This window comes from Carassius carassius, chromosome 50 (genome assembly GCF_963082965.1).
Source record: "Carassius carassius chromosome 50, fCarCar2.1, whole genome shotgun sequence".
NCBI classification, from domain to species: Eukaryota; Metazoa; Chordata; class Actinopteri; order Cypriniformes; family Cyprinidae; genus Carassius; species Carassius carassius.
Window position 1 is genome coordinate 4454889 of NC_081804.1, and position 20919 is coordinate 4475807.

General features: G+C 33.7%; 1 protein-coding gene and 1 pseudogene across 2 annotated transcripts; both read right to left on the bottom strand.

The window, feature by feature from the left end:
• Positions 1-1114: 1114 nt before the first annotated feature.
• On the bottom strand, positions 1115-6126 carry tph1a (tryptophan hydroxylase 1 (tryptophan 5-monooxygenase) a). Of its 2 annotated transcripts, none has more exons than XM_059545866.1 (11): positions 5960-6126; positions 4049-4186; positions 3763-3946; positions 3546-3646; positions 3397-3464; positions 3098-3294; positions 2873-3008; positions 1967-2093; positions 1768-1863; positions 1547-1680; positions 1115-1394 (listed from the first exon to the last, which is right to left on the bottom strand). In XM_059545866.1, exons 1-11 carry the CDS (start codon positions 6053-6055, stop codon positions 1220-1222), a joined length of 1452 nt encoding a protein of 483 aa, XP_059401849.1. In that variant the 5' UTR covers positions 6056-6126; the 3' UTR covers positions 1115-1219. The 2 variants fall into 2 exon arrangements, with proteins under 2 accessions (XP_059401849.1, XP_059401850.1); XM_059545867.1 differs by lacking the exon at positions 5960-6126 and adding an exon at positions 5293-5434.
• Positions 6127-14309: 8183 nt separating this feature from the next.
• On the bottom strand, positions 14310-20261 carry LOC132133311 (protein saal1-like; annotated as a pseudogene).
• Between the last annotated feature and the right edge of the window lie 658 nt (positions 20262-20919).

A 20919-nucleotide genomic window follows, 5' to 3' on the forward strand; every position in this document is an offset into this window, starting at 1 on the left:
TTTCTCAGCGCTGGTCAGGATAAACCAATCACAGCCGTTTGTGTTTAAAAAATTAATAGATTCTTCTTGAGCCGCATTTAATTAGTCTATCAGGTATCTATCCTTGGATTCATAGAATTACAGGATTAAATATTCTACTTTCATACACATATGTGTCCGTTAGGATATATGTCAAATAATGTCTTGAGAATGGAATAAGACTCAATAGAGATTTAGGCATTTGAGCCGACAAGCGCCCCTCCAGACCGTAACTGTTTGTAGACATTAGAAGAAGAAGAAAAAAACAATAGAGGGCATTTACAGTAGAAAAACAATTATTTATTTTATTATAAGCATAAAAACTCTTTAATAATATTCTCTAGCAATACATTTCTCTACAGCTTAAACTTTAACTGATAAGCATATTTCGTTCAGATTTTATAGAGACGCTAAGCATTCATTAATTTGTAAAAATAGGCCATTCTTCCGTGTCCAATGGAAAATTTACATGCATTTTAATAAATACAGATTATTCCAGGTCCTACTCCATCTAGACATCCATTTTAAATAAAGAAACAGTAAAACATAGCATACATTGTCGGTATATACTAAATATTTCAGACTCACAAAGGTACAAAACTCTCTGTTTATGTACTAAAACATCTATCAGACAGTATCTCTGAATAAATAAACAAACATAAGGTGCGAATTTGAAACAAATTACATAAATGCAAACTGAAATGGCTAACATACTAGCAGACATCTACTTTGCACAACAGACTAATGGTCACATGTGTAGCCTGATTTTCACCAAAAACATTCACCTTGCATAAAAACCACCTAATCAAGTAGAAATCTTATATAAAATACAAGAACTCAAGCATTTAGCACAGCTGTTGTAGAACCGTGTATTTAATCTAACAATAGTCAAACTAATTATATAAACATACACAAGGATTTGACTTGGTTTGGTGGGTACATACAACTGTTTTTTTTTTTATACTCTGTTTTGTGTCATTATATATTTTGTTATTATTTTTATTTTATATCTCCTGAAAAGCACTTTGGTTCACTTTGAGTGTTGTAAGGGGCTGTATAAATAAAGGTTGATTGATTGATTGAACATGACATATATATTGATGCCATACACGATTTGGAGAGTGAAGTACTGTGACAAAACAGGTGCACTGTTGATAAAGTACATTGATGATTTGCTGGGATTTTTTTTTTTTTTAGATTTTCAGACTCCTAACTGTTTGTTTAGCCTGTTTAGTGCATCTCCAATGATGTCCAGCTCATGTCTTAGTTCTTCTACCATGTTGTTGATGCTGGTTGTGTCCTTCAGAACGTCTACACTCTGTGTGTATGGGTTGTAGCGTACTGAGAATGGCCTCTTGATGGTCTTTGCAAACTCCCTTAACATTAAATTCAGATTTAAATGCAAATTATAATGTTAAATACTCAGTTAAATACAGTATATGCTGAAAAAATATTTGCATTTTGTATACATTTTATTAGCATTTAATTCACTGTAAAAATTCTGTAATGTTTTCTATTGCCTACTCACCTCATTTTGACTTTTGCTTCCTCAAAGGTGTCTGAAACAAAGTAGACATCCTGAAAGGTGGTGATGATGCACTCCTGTTTGCATGTCACATTGGGGTCAAAGGGCAAGATCCTGGAATTTCCTGACAGTGCATGCTGGAAGAAAAGGAAATAGATCATCTCTATTTATAAGGAGAAACACAAGCATTATGCATCATAGAAAACGCTTTTGTGGTTCATTACCTTCAGCTCACTGATAGAGGACAGCAGACCGGCCCCATAAGCTCTCAGTTTCCCTTCCTGCTTACAGAGGCCAAACTCCACAGTGAAGAAATAACACTGAAACAAAATATGGAATTGTTAATAAATATGTATTTGTAATATATTAACATCAAAACAGCTCTCACCAAAAGGTCAAATATCAAGGCCTGTCATTACTTACAGTGGCGAGTTTCTGTACAGAGTCATCCGATGCTCCCAGTGACGAGAGACCAATCTCCTGACTAAACTGAGCAAAGCTGGGCTCGGCCAAGAGAGGGACATGTCCAAGCAGCTCATGACATGTGTCTCTAAAACAGACAGACGTGTTCACATGACCACCTGCTTAGAGTAACAGTTCCTCTTACAGTACAGATCTTTAATTATTGCTAACAAAGATAAAGTCTGTCACATATACTGTAAAAATTATTTTAATTAAGGTGAAATAAACTATATATATATATATATATATATATATATATATGTGTGTGTGTGTGTGTGTGTGTGTGTGTGTGTAAATTACAAATAAATATATATATATATATATATATATTTCTATTTTTGTGAGATTATTATTTAAAGATGTTTACAACTCCTTATTTTAATCTAAAACCTTTTTTAACTTTATTTATTTGATTATTCTGAAATATAAAAGCATTTAATCTGAAAAATATTTTCTATAGACATAAATGCAAAATATGTCATATATGTAATATGTCAAATAAATAATATGCAAATATATATATACAGTATATATAAATATTATAGAAATAGGAATAGAACAAATAATGTGTATATTATATATATTAAATATATATTAAATAAGTTACATTTATAATAAATAATGGATAGATAAAAAGTAGATAATTCTAATTCTTTTGATATTTGTTGTGTATTATATATAAAAATACAAAATAGAACACATATTGTGTATATTACTTATATTAATATGATTTATTTTACACACACATTTAATATAATATATTTACAAATATTTATATATATATAAAATACCTTTCTTTTTGTGAAAATTTATAAGAGTGACAGTCATTCCTGAAGTTTGCTAATATTTGATTGTTTCTGTACTCACGGCTCAGGTGTGTAGAGGGGGTCTGAGCTGTGCCGGACATACTGAGTGCAGTGAAACACACGGAAGGCCAGACCTGCCAGGAAGTCTCGTGGGGAGAGATACCCAGCCACAGGCCTGATGGTGAAGCCGGTGCGCTCTGAAACAGTTAATAAAACAATGTTATAGAGAAGGGTTATAAATCCTGAACAAACCAACATGTGATGAACTGACGTCCCTTTCTCTCACCTTTGAGGAAGCGCGAGACATCCTCCAGCTGTGGGATGTTGTCCTCGCGGATGTCACAGTGTTTGATGAGCAAGGGCAGATTCTTCAGGTACTCGCGGCAGGCATGTGAGGGGTAGAGTTTATTCAGCTCCCTGAACACCACTCCCCATGTTTTCACCTCCTCCTCTGTAAACTCTATACGGGGAATAGGATCTCCACTGATGGACAGACAAAGCTTAATTAGACTTAAACCTTAGTATGTTATATCAAATGTATATTACTTTTATGTTAAAGTATGTTTAAAAGTTCCTAAAACTCACTGTTTGTAGCTCATAGCCAAGTCTGCAAAATACTTTCTCCTTTTGCGATAGACGTTGTCCTTGAATCCCTATTGTCACAGAAACAGGACAGTAAGCAACATGATGACATCATACTGATGAGGTAATCAAGATTAAATGTTGCCACTTACTGGATGATCCGCATCCAAGTCGGATCCATACATCAGCACACGGTTCGCACATTTATCCAGATCTGAAATCTTCTTCGGGAACCACGGCACGTTCTCCATCTCTGCAGGAAAAACCCCAACAGTCAAATATGGAGTATTTGTATAGTAATTTAAAAAAGTCACATATTATAATATTCTTATGTTATTCTTGTAATAACATCTGATAATATTTATGTACCGCTTTCTTCAGGCAGACGGTTGTCAGGTGCGTCCATCTCGAGCACGTTCACGTGTTTCCTCAGCAGCTGAATGATCTCGTGCAGTTGCTCGCGGTTGCTGTCACAGTCTACGAAGATCTCGAACTCGGAGTTGCGCCTTTTGGATTTTCTGGACTCGATGTGGACGAGATTGACGTGGTTTTCCTGTTGATTTATATATGATAATTAATTTTCTCCTTTTTAAATCAAATAAATGAACATTTAAACGTGCAAGGAAACCCGAACGAAAATCAATTTCCCCTTCACCTGGAAAAGTTTTAGTGCCTTGACAAGCCCACCGACTTCATTCTTCAAAGAGAACACAAGAGCAGCCCGGCCCCTCTCTGTAGACGCGGTTTTGTTGTCTTTATTCTCCTCGATCTTTGGAAAGGCAGATTTGTTCATCTGTAAAACACAGGCACAGAACATAAATAAATGTCTGTAAACCTGAATTTATGGATTATTTTCTACATGACTTTCTTTACATGACTTGCGTGTACTATCAACAACACCAGCCCTCTTGAAATCCAGCCCTAAATCATGTGCTCATGGTTTGTCAATCAGATCATGTGGATTAAAGGGTGTGGTAAACAACACTTAAGGCCACACATACAACTTTCTTTTTATTCACTGGAACTTTAAAATCGTTTTATAAGACAACATAAAAAAAACATAATAATAAATACAAAGTTGTTCTTTTTTCTTTATAATATATATATATATATATATATATATATATATATATATATATATATATATATATATATATATATATTAGATAAATGTATTAAAAACAAATAAATATGCATAATACTATCATAATTTATAGGCCCTGCATGTATTTATATTAGAACTTGATAACTTGTCAAAATAAATTCTGTCATTTCTGCTCATCTTTATGAATTTCAATTCTATTTGAAGAGAAATTCAAAGTGGTCAAAAACTGCAATTAACTTCACTGCAGGGTGCCATAATCTTAAACTACAACAAACTCCAATTGCGAACAGGTCATCCGATTAAAGGTGATGGTTCCTGCGTCAGTTCAGAACCGCGGACAGCGACACTCATCATGACCTGCTTAACATAAGCGCCAGCAGAGGGACGCTCCACGAGCCCTGTCCCAAGGTTGCAGACGTGGGATTAGGTTCAAGAAATCACACCGATAATTATTATTAGCGATATAAAAATTTATATAATGTACGTGTAGTACATGCATCTATATGCATTTGAAAAGTATGTTTACATATATATAGAAAAATGGCAAAAGATCTTACATAATTTTTTAAAATCTTTAAACAAATAATAAGCATTAAATAGTATTAAATGAATAAATAATACATTTATTAATTATAATAAAATTAATAATCTTCAAATTCCATACATTAAACATGGATTGCTTTGTACTTAATGTTAAGCCATTTAAAAATTATTCATTCATAATTTAATTCAATTTATTAACTACAAAATAGTAGCTTTAACTGACCCTCAAACAAGGCTTGTCGTCTACTGACCATGTTTCTTTTATCGCGCATGTGGGAGAGTAATCGTCCCTGTCCTCTTCTTCCCGACAGCAGGATTCCCGACAGCATTAGTGAATTGACCGTGGCAAGGTTCAGAGTACTGCGATTCACTGTCTCGGTTTAACATAGACGGGCCAGTGTCTGTCGTCTTAAAACAATCTCATTTGGAGAGCGAGGAAGCCTATTATTAGCGCCCTCTTGTTTTAATCTAACACTGGGATTAGGCTGCAATTAATCATTCTTCCACGCACATCTCTGTTAAGTGTACTTAATTTGATGCATCTTTAGATTTGGCGCGAGGAGGATTGGAACATAACGGTGTCGTCTCAAGCATGGATGTGTTACGCTTAAAACTGAATGGAGAGCTTTTATGTGCACCACTGCATCTGTCAACTTCAGTTTCCTCTACATTTGACATTTGAGAAATCTCTTCTTCCTGGAAATCTGGCATTATAAACCTTATAACATCGTTTATTATTATTATTATTATTATTATTATTATTTTATTTTTATTTTTATTTTCTTTATTTGTTTGCATAGAAGCAGTAGTTTTATGTGACTCCATCTGTTGAAAACTTCATAATCATAAAATGTATGCACATTGACAAAATTAGTTAAAAAAGTGTGTCTTTTAAAATGCGGGAGAAAAAGCACTTACCTCATTGTTAAGTTGCTTCTCTTCCAATGTCAGACCAATGTTCATGGAGTCAAAAGATCTTCCTCTGCGCGGTCCCTCGCTTTTAGTTGAGTACATGCTGATGTTTCTTATTATTAAAATGAGTTTGTCAGTCTTTTAGCAGTATGTGCTACTGTTGTTGTAGTACAATGAGACTGTGCGCTTTGCTATTTATGAGGTCCTGAAGAGGGGGAGGAGGGGTGGCGAGTTAATCTTCCTCCTGACAGCAAATGGAAAATGAGCAGCTTCATACGTCATGGGGATATTATGAGGGACATACCTTTTCATATTCTCTTTGACATTCTGCACACAAAAAGATCTGTGTGTGAGGAGAGCCATGTCACTGGCAGGAGTTAGGAACAATCACGTCCACCGGACACCAAAAAGTATTTCCTGAAATCTCTCATATCTGTCTGTACATGAAAAACTAAATATTAGTTTTGCAAATAATTTTTAATTAACATTAAACTATTAAATAAATATCCTAAAAATGGGAATTATTATAGTTTTAAAATATACAACAGTCAACATGCATTTTCTGAGTCACCATGATAAAATACTTACAATTTTCTGGTTTTATTTAGAAAGAACATTGTAGAGAAATTAACAATAGTAATTTTATGTACAAATAAAACTAAACAATTTGTGTCTCTTTTCATGGTGTTATGTAACTAATTTAATTTAATTTTGTTAAGCGTTGCACTATAAATTTGATATTGTTAATTTAAACAAAAAACATACATGGTACGCATTTCAGCATTAAGTTAAAACATCATTTTTTATATACAAATATTTATTCAATATTAAAAAAGTCTTAATAATTTAATACAACATGACTAATATAAACATACCATTCAAAAGAGTAGAGTCAGTAAAATTTTAAAAATGTTTTTAATGAAGTCTCTTATACTCACCAAGACTGCATTTATTTGGTCAGAAATAAAGTAAAAAAATAATATTACAAAATATTATTATAATTTAAAATAACTTTTTTTCTATTTTAATATACTTTTACATTTTATTTATTCCTGTGATGCAAAGCTGAATTTTCATCATTATTCAGTCTTCAATGTCACTTGATCCTCCAGAAATCATTCTGATACGCTGATATGCTCAAGAAACATGTCTTATTATTATCAATATTGAAAAGTTATGCTGGTTAATATTTTTGTGGAAACTGGATTTTCAGGATTTTTTCAAGAATATTTTTATTTTGAAGTTGTTGGGCAACAATGTAAATGTATTTACTTGCACTTTATTAATTCAATGCATCCTTGCCAAATAAAACACAATTGAAATGCAGTGCTGAAAAGCTAATTAAATAACTTAGCCTTCTTTTTTTACTATATTACAAGCAATTAAACAGTTACAAAGAGTTTAAATACAGTGGGGCATAGGACTGACGTTGGTTAAAGAAGCATGTGACCCCACTCATGATTATATGGGTCAAGTATATTCCAGACTTAACGTGGAGAAAGTGTTGATATCTGTGTTTTTTAAGAGGATTTACTCTGATTCCATGAATGAGTCTTAAAGGTGTGCGTCTGAAGTCAGTCCTAGCACTCCACTTAAGGAGATCTTGGCCTTCAGGATGTTTCTCTTCCTCCCACTTCAGTGTCATGTGAGCCTTGTCCCACATTCAGGGTTCATGGTTAAATTACAGTAAAAGCCCTCAAGAGGATGATCTCTCTGTGCAGGCGGGCACCCTTGAAGCGTTAGATTGAGGTGTCTTAGGCCAGCAGATTTCATTAAGTTTGATGGGTGGACCGTACTCTACTCTACTTAATACCAGTTTATGTGTGAGGGATTGTGCACTTTTTTCTAGGAACCAGAACTACTTTGAGGTCTAAATTTCCCACCCTTCCTTTTGGGGTTTGGGTCAAATGTGACTGACATATATCAGGTGGACTGACGGATAAGGTTCCCATGACAGGATCACACGCTTGACACAAGCCTGAGACAGAAGCAGTGGTGAGCTACTTCTGAATTTAAGGAGGCTTGGAAAACATGAATGAAGGAGCTTGATTCATATACCGACTCTTTGTAATTCTGACTTTTCTGAATTGTACTATAAAAGCTATTTTCCATGTTGCCTAAATTTTTTTAATCTAAATTAACAGGATACGACAAATATTGACTGATGAAATACAGAAAACCTTTAAATTTTGACATGTACAAAAAAGTGTAAACATTAATGAATTCAGTATTGTAAAAAAAAAAAAAATCAACATTGTTAGTCTAAGGGTGTGTTAAAAAAAGAAATAGCTTTGGTTTCTGCAACAAATGTGGGCAAGAGGATATTACATATATTACATAACAGGATATGATGTCATGCACTATGGCTCCTGTTTTTAATCAATTGTAAATAATAATAATCATAATAATAACAAAAATATGTTAGTAAAGCAAATAATTAAAAGCAATTATTAATTATAATTTTTATATGTAATTATACAGCATGTGTGTGTGTGTGTGTATGTGTGTGTATAAAACAAAGTATATAGCATATTTCCATGTTATCTATACAATATCTAAAATAAAATATCTATATCATTTAGGATTCGTTAAATTGATCAAAAGTGACAATAAAGACGTTCCATAAGATTTCTAAGATTGTATTTTAAAATATACTAAAATACAACAAATAACCCCCCCCCCCCCATAGTGTGTGTGTGTGTGTATTTATATATATATATCTATCTAATCATTATACAGTAAATATATATAAAAATTTGTAGGTGTCACACAGTGTTTACCAACATGCAGCACAAGACAAAACCTTTATGCTTAAATGGAAGACTGGAAGTCTAGTGTGACTACAGGCTAAAAATAATTATGACACAAATCATCATCTAAATCTAGAAGCTGTGATGTCTTACACGTGTCAGAGTTTGGGGAGGGTGGGCAGTGTGTAAACTGAGGAAAACCCACCTGGCGGAAGGCAAACAAACTCCTATCAACAGCACAGGCGTTTGGACAGGGTCTGTGGGGAGGAGGCTGAGGACTGCTGCTAGATCAAAGCCTGAGCTCCAGGGATCTGGAGACGACACGGATGCTGTGCTGTCATGACTGATGGGTGCTGTGTCAGAGTCCCATGAGCCTTTGAAGAGTCTGTTTGCTTTGACATCACCGCAGACGTGATGACAATCAGAAGAGCCAGAAAAATGAACATTAGCTAACATAAAAGGGAAATTTTGTTGCCTACTGTATACTTGCTAAATTTTCACAAACTATAAAACTCTGAAAGGTGTCTGAAACATAACAACCGTACTGAGAGCTCGAGTGGGTTTAAACAGGTTCGTAGCTATGTATACGCAACCAATAGTTTTAAAGATTGGTGCTGAATATGTTTTTTCTTGTCTTGATAGCTTGGAGTAGATTAGTTAGATGAAGTGAATTGATGTTAGAAATTGATATTTAAACATGATGAGTCAGTCTCTCTCTCTCTACACACACAAAGCAAGCTCAGTGTTAATTAAAGGAAGGGTTGGCTTACATTATGCAGCCTCTGGTTCCTTTGTGCTTTTATTCTGAAGAGGCTCTTAGCTGCAGCGAATGCTCATCGGTACATACTCATCTCATTACAGCTCCCTCACAACCACATCACGTCTAGAAACACCCAGACAACACAATTAACATGTTAAACTAACATTAACATGTTTCATAAAGAAAATAATGATTATTTTAGAATCATTACCATTATTTTTATTGTGACATATTTGTTTCTTGATTTCTTGCAGTCCTGTAGATCATTACAGTCAATTAAAAATAGATTGTGTATAATGTGATTTATTCACGTAATATAATAATGTTGTGTTAGTGAACTTGGTAAAAATCAAAAATTATATATAAAAATTAAATTATGTATAATATTAAACATATTAAATATTATATATAATATAATATATATATATATATAGTCCTTTTTATAGATGAAATATGAACAGGAAATGTTCTTTACAGATTTTGCTATGAACATTTTAATGTCACATTTAATTTTGTGCTAGGCTTCATCTTCCATGCCACAAAAAAAATTCAATAAGCAAAAATTGGACTAGGTATGCATTTACAAGCAGGTTTGCCGAATGATGTCTGGCATTCCTTGAAGAGCCAGAACACCACAATCCATTTTGTATATACAAAACCACTGTGTGAGAGAGTGCAACTAGAGACAAGGGAAAGTGTGAGTGTGTTTCCTTTATACATTTTTTGTGTTATGATTTAGTGGCACAGAGAACATGCATATCCTAGACAGACCCCTCACTGATAACCTGGCCCAGTTCTGTTCATTTCAATCAAGGGAATTTACTCAAACACACACACACACACACACACACACACACACACACACACACACACACACACACACACACACACACACACACACACACACACACACACACACACACACACACACACACACACACACACACACACACAATAGTGTGATAGATGAGTTTGGTGATCTGCCCTAATCTCAATTGTTATATAACGCCACACAGTGCACAAGAAGACACACAGTAAACCACTTACACACAAACACATTACTGGAGCAGCAAAGTTTTCCACAAAAAAAAACTCAAACAAAAAAGGTCAACTTTAGGCTTGACTGCTCCAATAATATATAACTCTGTTCTCACAGATCTAGCATGATCTGGATGCACGGCATCTGCTGTATGCGAAAATCTGCTTTGCATTATAAATGAGTTCAGCAGGCATGAACAATAGCAACATGGGTTTGAATTGTGAAACTTTTTACTGGAAGTGAGTCACTTAATTTCACACTATATACATATAAAAGTGCATACAAAAGCAAGGTGTTTTTTTTCATGTACACTGACTTATCGTGTGTCATTGTTGTCAGAAGATGTTCATTTTAGGAGCTTCATCTCCAACAGAACAAACACAAAACATATGCTATCTGTCGATCAGCAGAACTCCACTGCTATACAAGCAGATTCACTAGGAATCAGTCATTTAAATAGCTGTCAAGTTCGGGCTGAGAAATCACTACATTCTGACATTTCAAAGCCAGGGAGGGTTGCAAGTTCACTGGACCCTGTTTCCATTCATGCAGATGGACTGTCATTACTGATAGACATCAAAATGTTCCTGAAGGCTTTCTAACACTTCCTTCTTTACACATATATCACGTCAGGTACAAGATAAACAAGTATAAAATAAACAGAAAGAAAGAAAGAAAGAAAGAAAGAAAGAAAGAAAGAAAGAAAGAAAGAAAGAAAGAAAGAAAGAAAGAAAGAAAGAAAGAAGAATGTTAAAGCAATTGTTTACTTAAATATTATGTCATTATTTACTCACTCTCATGTTATTCCAAACCAGTTATTTCTGTGTGGAACACTGTTTTTATTTTCTAAAAAAAAAAATAATGCATATCTTAGGACTGATTAAGATTATTTTCACTGTGACAAATTCATTTCTCAATTTCTTCTCTTTCTCTATCTCTCTCTCTCACTACACACATTTATAAAGAGAAATATATAAATATATATTATATATATATGTAATAAATTAACACACACACACATATATATATATATATATATATATACAATAGTATGTATAATTCCTATAGAAGTAGTTATTTTGTAATATGTAATATGTATTATATAGCTGGACTACATATATATATAAATGGAAAATATAAAGAGGTCCTTTATAATAATAATAATAATAATAATATATTATGAATATCTATTAAATATCTGTAAAATCTGTTTTTAATATGTTTTTAAAATCTATATTTACCTATGACAGGTATGTTAAATTTAGGGTAATTTTGAACACATATAAAGGCTTATAAAGGCTTGGAATATAGTATTTGGATTTCAGTCCTTTTTGGAGTTTGACAGCTGTGGGCACTATAAACTGTGCTTGTATTGAAAGAAAGGAAAACATTTTAGGGTGTGTAAATAATGACAGAATTCATCTTTAAACAGTTAGTACACACCATCAAGTATGAGATGGCATCAGAGTTATTCTGGGAAATCCAGCATGAACCAAAAGAAAGTTTCATTGTGTGCATGTTGACAGGAGAGATAAACAGCAGCTGAAGGAGGCTGTGATGAGAGGCAGCTCCACGGCCCTTAATGAGCTCCACCGCACAAGCAGCTGGACGAACGAGTGAAAAAAAGGACGTACGTGCCAGAGAGCACAATGCAGACGTGTGGTTGCATGTGTCACGTGCCTGCTGACTACTCCAAAGACCTCATTCATGTTTAATGACATGCATTGTTGAGTTCCTACCTGATCCAGTTGTCTATTCATCAAATGGAATTTCTGAGGTAATCAATCGTAAAGATGCCACTGAATTTACACGAACCATAATGAGGTGGCTATCACTAAATAATGACAAAGTTTCAGACCTGGTTCTGTGCGATGTTTATTGGGATCATTTAGGCCACACTTAAACCCCAAATAAAATGCTGGCATCTGATTTTACCCAGGGTAAATGTGATTTTTTTTTTCTTAGGGGGAGCTAATTTTAACAACCAAATTAATTGGATTGTGAAAAGAGGGAGTTAAGTGGAGAGTGGAGAATCGGCGTTAAAAAATAAGATGTATTCATGGAAAGGCATATTCAGATGTACATTTTGATGAAAGATTAGAAAAAGAGAAAAAAAGGTTCATTGGAATAATGTGAACCAATGAATCAATAACAACAACTACACCAGTGGCATGTATTAAGAAAAAGTGTAAATAATGTCAATTTTGACTGTAAAAATGCCGAAAAGTAAAAAACAAAACAAAAAAAACATTCCTCTTATGTTCACAAAGGTGCATTTATTTGAACAAAAATACAGTATAAACACTTATTATTACCATCAATGTTGAAAACAGTTGTGCTGCTTAATATATGTTATTTTTCAGGATTCTTTGATCAATAGAAAGTTCAAAAGAATTTGTAATGGAAATCTTTTGTAATATTATAAATGTCTTTACTGTCACTTTTGGTCAATTTAATGTGTCAATTTATTTGCTTATGCATTTCTGCTGTATGCCTATATTAATAATTAAATAAATAAGATGGCTCAGTTACTAAATGTCAAAGGTTTGGGGTTTGTGTGCATTTAAACCCAAATGTATGAGTTTTACTTGCTGTTGTACACATCTAAGATAGTAGACTAGAAAGTGGGCGATGTGCATTTTAGGTCATGTTGCATGTTCTGGGCATCAGTTGGATGATGATTGATTGACAGCTGCTAATCATCAATGTTTATGCTTTCACTTCTACATGAACAGCAATTCTTCCATCGCAACCAGTCTTCTGTCAGCTCGTATCAGTTTAGCGTTCTCTCAAACACTCAGTGGTCTGGATCAAACAAACTCAAGTGCTTCCTCAGCTTGAGGTAAGACTGTCAGATCTTCCTCAGGTAGAGCTAAAAACATACACATGTCAATCAAAAGTCCTTGTTAACCTGAGCATCTGGCCTTTTCAGGCCAACCAAGATTCCCTCAAAAACAACAAAAGCCAGCGGCTTAAAATCACGCAAACGTGGTTAAAATTAGCCCCCATCTGCTTTCCATTCAGGCCAGATTGAGATCCCAGCTGAGTGTCTGGCTGTGTCTCTCTCAGGTCCTCCTCCTACACACCACATTTCCATAAGAATGCAGCATGCTCTGCATATCAATCCGAACTCTTAATTAAAGAGCTGCTATATTCCTGCTGGCGTCACATACGCGGGAAGTGCGCAGTAGTCCCTTTCTCCCCGTTCTGTTGGCCATTTGGAAAGCAAATGAGGGAGGTGATCACAGCACAGACGTGGCACGCATGTTTGCAGGACACCTGATGGGTTTTTTAGCAGGGAACATCAGTAAACACTCCAAGTGTGTGTAAAAAAAAACAACCTTCGGCACATGTTCTCTGTCATATGCTGAAAGTTATTTTTTTTACTTTTGAGTGGTCATTTGTGCAATCTTTTTATCTGAAACATAATGTAAATTAAGAAACAAACAAACATACCAAAAAAAACCAACAACATTTACTTTGGAAACTTGAAAATATCTATCTATCTATCTATCTATATATATATATATATATATATATAATTAAAAGTACTCTGGGACAATTATAAAACACAACATTCAACAAAACAGGTTAGGTTTACTTTTTAGAAGTGTCAAAGGATTCAAACACAGCGATAATATACACAATTTTAACAAATATTTTAAGCTATAACATTTACTGTGAAAACTAATTTCTTTTTTTGTCATATCTAAACAAAAGATGAATCCATTCACAAGATAAACTCATCTCCAGTCTTTCGGGTCTGAGAACTTTGCTGAAGAACGCTTTAGATGTGCCTGCCCAAGTTCAGCTTGACACATCGGATGAAACAGAAAAGTTCTTTTTTATAATGTCTGCCAGTTTCGGTTCCACTTCTGACAACAAGCCGACCAGGTGCTGGACCTGTAGAGAGAATATGAGAAGATCAGTGATCAACCGGGGCTTGTAGAAGCAGCTAAAATAAAAAAATAAAAAAAATAAAAAAGAGGAGAAGAACGTACCGCCGTTACATGTTAAGGTACAAGGGTGCCAACCGCAGACACACAGCTTCTCTCTGTCAAATAACCTTCCTTGACTATGGATGATAACAGATCCTGAAGATTAAAGGGAAGTTTCAATTAATTAATATGTAATATATTTAACATTTGTATGTTTTAATTTAGGAATTTAGAAATGTATTTATATTTTCATAGTATAATATAATATAATACAACATAATTTGTTCTTAATATAGTATCCTATATGATATATATTAACTTCAAAATATATATATATTGTATAATAAAATGTATTTTTATACATCACATTTTTATAATATAATTTAACATAATAATACATAAAACTAATTTAGTTTTATTATTTATTATCGTATAACTTTATATTTTTTATAATATAATATAGAATGTTTTTACAAAATTATACTTGTATAATACTTTTTATTTATTTATATATTTTTAAATATATTTTTTATTTAAATGATTAGTTAGAAGTTAGAATTTAATAATGTGTTACTGTTTTTTAGCTGCCAATTTCACCTTATTCAGTTCTATAAGAACTCGGCTGTGGTTTCAACTAAAGCTTTGAGCTGTTCATCTTTCACTTGCTTCTCTTCTTCTTTCTGACTCTCGTCTGATTCTGAGTTTCCAGCTGTTCGTATCTGAAGGCATTCAGCTTTGAACTGCAGGATGCAGTTCCTATTAATTCCTAATGATTCTGAACCTGATATGAATAAAGACACATTATGAAACCAAAACAGCAATACAACAGCAAACATTCAACAAACAAAGCAATGCCTCCCATGAAGCAAGGAATCTGATATGCTAAAAGTGTGTTTTGTACTGATATCTGTCTACAGGCTGGAGTGTAAGGAGAGCTTTCTGCTCCTGCAGGATGAGAGGAGGATCGTCTGCTTGACATAAATCCTCATGTATGATTTTACACACAAACGTCCACACTCTATGACCACATGCTCCATCTGACACTGGAGATGAGGTAAAAACAAGAAATCATGACATAAAATAAAAATGTACTATAAGGACATATTAAATTGATCAAAAATGTCAGTAAAGATGTTACAAAAGATTTCTATTTCAACTAAATGCTGAATCTTGAAAACAATGTATCACCATTTCAACACAAATATTAAGCAGCACAACTGTTTTCAACATTGATAATAATGAGGAACGTCTTGAGCATCAAATCAGTTTATTAGAATGATTTCTGAAGGATCACGTGACACTGGAGACTGGAGTAATGATCTCTTAAAATTCAGCTTTGCATTAGAGGAATAAATTATATTAAACAGCAATATTACAGTTTTTACTGTATTTTTGCTCAAATAAATGCAGCCTTGGTGAGCATAAGAGACTAAATATCAGAGAAGAAATGCCAATGTGTAGCTAAAGTGAGAATGTTTTTGCCCCTAACAAAAAATTTAAATATAAATACATTTTCAGGGTGTGTGTGTGTGTGTGTGGGCATGTTTTTTTGTGACATATCAGGACAAAACTCTGTATAATGACATGGGTATGACACAAGTATTACAAGGAGAGGGTGACTTATGAGGACATAACCCATGTCCCCTTATAAACCATACAGAATGAGTTTTTTTGAGAAAGTAAAAATGCACAAAGTTTCCTGTGAGGGTTAGGTTTAGGGTTGGTGTAGGGCCACAGAATATACAGTTTGTACAGTATAAAAACCATTACGCCTATGGGATGTCCCCACTTTTCACAAAAACAAACATGTGTGTGTGTGTGTGTGTGTGTGTGTGTCTCGCCCAATGCCTGCATGCCATCTTCTACTGTAGTCAGAAGCTGGAGTGAATGAAGATACACTTCAAGATCGTCTGGACTTTCTGACCTACAGTACAAAATGTGAGCCTAAATTCCTATTTCTAAAACAACATTAATCAGATTCAGATGGAACATCATCTCTTCCTCTAGCAGCAGACAGAAGGATATGTTGGAACAGTAAACAGCTCGGACAGACAGACGAGCAGAAGGTCACATCACCTTAATTAACATGTCTCACCTAAGCTGTGCAGCGGCCTCAAGCAGAGAGGACACAATGTCCTGCTGTGTGTCCTTATTTGGGTCATTGTTGCTGGGTGGGGTGGACACCCAACTCTTCATCATCTCCTCATCCTCATCAAAGAGCTTATCCACCAACTCCCCAACCTTAACCAGCAAATCCACTGCAGAGAGAGATGCAGAGTATTTGGCGTTGCAATACTTGGGAGGCTCAAATCCGTTTTATTAATTCAAACTAGCGTTAAAACACATAAAATGTAAGTATTTTGAAATTCTCTTTTGTATTTTAATATAAAATGCCAATTCATTTGAAGTATGTTGATGAATTTACAATTTTAAGTGAAAATATAACCTTTAATATATATTATTTTTTACAGGAAATATTAACATAAATAAGAATTACCTAAACTTATTCATTATTCATTAAGCAATCAAATGTATAAACTATCAATAACTATTTAACTAATAACTAAATATTGACTATTAAGCCAACATTTGGTCCCAAGCTAACAAATTTTGTTTTTATAAAGTTCATAAAAAACTAATATAAACAATAATAATGACACAAAAACAAACAATAAATATTAACTGATATCCAGTACTTTTTAATGTTAACTTTTTTATTAATTTAAAATATAAATTCAACAAATGCAAACTATTATATATGATTAATATATTGATATGATATATAACACTAATACAAATTAATAATAAAAAGCTAATGTTGGTAGTAGTAAATGTGTATTTACTATTTCTAAAAACGTTTCTAAAAAGCAAAAATCAATCAAGAAAAAATAAATATTTGGGTGTTGGGGATTGTGCCTTTTTTTTTTTAAGTACCATTAGCAACATTTTTAAATATCACTGACCATTGGTGGAGCTGCTCATGATGAAACACAGACAGCTGCTGTTGAATCCTCTTTAGCCACAGAGGGGCGACATCAGGCTGAGACTGTATGGAATTACATTTGTTTCAATAATAATGAACGAAACTTTATAAAACTGAACGTAACTTTTTCAGAAACTATCAAAAATGTGCCATTACAAAAGAATAAAAAAACAATGAAAACGAAATATGTAAATAATATTTGACCTTCGATCGTCTCAGTATGTAAAGATGAGCTCTTGTCCTTCAAGGCAGCCTGAAGTAAGCTTGTGTTAATGAATGACAATAATAACCTGCAACAAACTGTTGCACACTGTAACATGAAAAACTTGTATCGCTGTTATTGGTTACTTCAGTAACACAAGCTTACTTCAAGCTGTCTGAAGGACAAGCGGAGGAGGAAGATGATGCCGCTCCGTGTCTCTGTCTCCTGAAAGCTCATCTTTACTGAGACGATCGAAGGCCAAATATTATTTATATATTTAGTAACACAAGGCACGACGTATTGATACAAATCACCGCGAGAGCTTTTTTTTTGTATTTTTATTATTGCAGAGAACAAAAACATACAAAGGTATAAACATACATCACATAATATCCACCACAAAAAACCCCATAAAGAATAAAAAGAGGGCCAAAATCTAAACAAAATTAAACAAGGAGATCAAAGACAGAGCAAATCGAACAGTCTTTATAAGTTTCTTATTAGACACTGAGATTACATTCATATAGTTTTCCATTTCTTTTAGGAAAACAGAGAAGACAGGGAATTTGCATTTGTGAATGTGAAATTTGTTTAGGACATTTTTTAAATTAATAACAAAACTGTTATTTTCGTTTGTGGGGTCAGAGTCATAATACCCAAATATAATGTTTTTCATATGTACTGAGAAGCCTGGCAAAATTTTACACTTGACAAACACACCAATATCATCCCAAAGTTTCTGAGTGTAGTGACATGACCAAAATAAGTGTACAGTTTCTTCAGATCTCGAACAAAAAGAGCATGTAAGATCAATGTCATATTTAAATCTTTGTATACACTTCTTTACAGGGTAGAACCTGTGTATGAGCTCAAAATTAATTAAATTAATGTCTTTCACTTTGTCTGTGAAAAAGAATTTTTTGCGGTAGAGACCAGATTTAATCACCGCGAGAGCTTTCCAATATGCGCGCCACTGAGTGGCGTCTGTACTTCCCTGTCAGAGAGAACCTGTCCATCAAAAGCTCACTATCCAATCAGAGTAGATCACTGTTAAACCCGCCCCTACGAGAGGTTTGTGTCAAAACACCAAAGGAAAAACTGCGAAACGAAAGCGAAATCTGTGGCAATGAATTTAGAATCCATGATTAGCGAAAACGAATCTTTGAAAAACATTAACAAAGAACGAAGCATATTTGAAGAGCATGTTAAATTTGTGCGACTGAGTTCATTTTTTCATTTTCATAGTGTTTTTCTTCTTTTGTAATGGCATATTTTTGATAGTTTCTGAAAAAGTTACGTTCAGTTTTATAAAGTTTCGTTCAGTATTATTGAAACAAATGTAATTCCATAAGACTGGCACATTAGCAGGAGCCTGAGGAAGTCACAGTTTTGCAAATCAAACAACCACATACAGTAGAATGCTGCATATATTGCGAAGTTTTATTCAAATTTTGTAACAGGGCTTTATCAGCAATGACCTGCAAGTTTCCGCAGGTGGATCACTGTCCCTAGCAGCAGAAGCAACACAGCGCTGAGATCCAGAGACCAAGTCAGACATGTTTTCATTTAACAGAATTAGCAGTATAGTATTTACAAAAATAGTTCCATTATTCTGAAGTGAACAGAAAGGGAGAAAGATACTATGTGTGTCTCTCTTACCATAGGTCAGAGTTCTGACTGAGAGATACACATGCGTCATATTACCCAGAATTCCAACGCAGATTTCCTGTAACACAAGCTATGAGTAATTATAAGATGATATAAGCATTATGTAAAGCAGTTACAGTGGTGAAATAACTTACCGTGAGCCGTGGAGTACGTGACTTTGCAGTCACACCCAGCAAGATACCTGGAGTTTTTGAACTTTTGAAGAAATACAGCCACATCCTGAAGAGAAAAAGCATGTAAACATATGTTTATAGCTGGTGGGCATGGAGCAGGGTGTTGAATACAATGTGTTTCAGTTTGCCTCATAAATAGCCATGTGCCATACTTTACACAAGTCCTCCTCCAGGTCCTCTGTCAGTTCCACTGAAGAATCACTCAGCCCACTTTCTTGATCTGTCACCATCTAGAAGGTGATTTAACTATATATTAAGAAAGAAATGGAATTGCACAACTTCGAAAAAAAATTACTGATGATAGACAGAGATTCATTTGTTTTTTTTTTTTACTTTAGAATAATATTTATACAATTATGATAAAAATTATAAAGACAATTACAATTAAAAAGGGTCAAATTATATTGAAATGTGAACATACTAATATTTTGAATTAAAATATCAGACCTATACTTATTAAAATATAGAAAAGAAAAGTGATAACACTAAAGAACAGAAGAGCCAGTGTTTGTTGTACACCGTCTCCCCTCAGTCTTATCTTCCTCTGGTGGAGGTGATGGGTTGCGGTCCATCTCTGGCGAACCTGCAATGGAGGGTCCACAACTGTCTCCATCCACCTCCTCCTGAGAGCATCTGCCACTGTGCTCTAATGAACCCAGTATATGTGATAAAAGCATGAGGGATGAGATAAAATGAATGCATGCATAAACCTCCAATACACAGCATAAAACACATGCATGCATGCAAAAAATAAAAGTCTGACATAAAGTATAAATGCCTGCACAAACCTCTCATGCACCCTAAATGCATACAAAACATGCATGACCACATGTTTGCATTTAACTTCTCATTCATTCAGAAATGCAGGCATTCAATGTTATCCGAGAAATTCTAAAACCTGATCTAAATGCACAGATAAATCGAGTTCAAGAAGTAAATGCATGCATTTTATTATTGCTTTCTCTGTGATTAATGTGTATAACAATGAGTTGCGTTATGACATGAGTCCAACAGGCTGAGCAAAGTGTGAAATGAAAACTAGTAGTGGTGTATGTTTAAAACTCGAAAGGTTTTGCAGGTTTATTTATATAATAACTTTACCGGTTAAACAGTATTAAACAGTATATATATATATATATATATATATATATATATATATATATATATATATATATATATATAATAAATTATTATTATTAGCATCACATTAGTGTAAATACTGTCCATTTGAATAAAGCTATTTTTACTGAAACAATCAGACATTTCTTTGTTCTTTGTTTGGTTTTCCCTCAATAAGACTTTTATTTAAAATGTAATTTAATTTAATTAATTAATTTTTTATTATTATTTTATTGAATAACATCTCTATACTATTTAGAAGCTTTTATATTCAAGGCTCAATTTCTGAACTTTTAAATATATTAGAATTTTAGTTTATCACAAAGATTTTAGA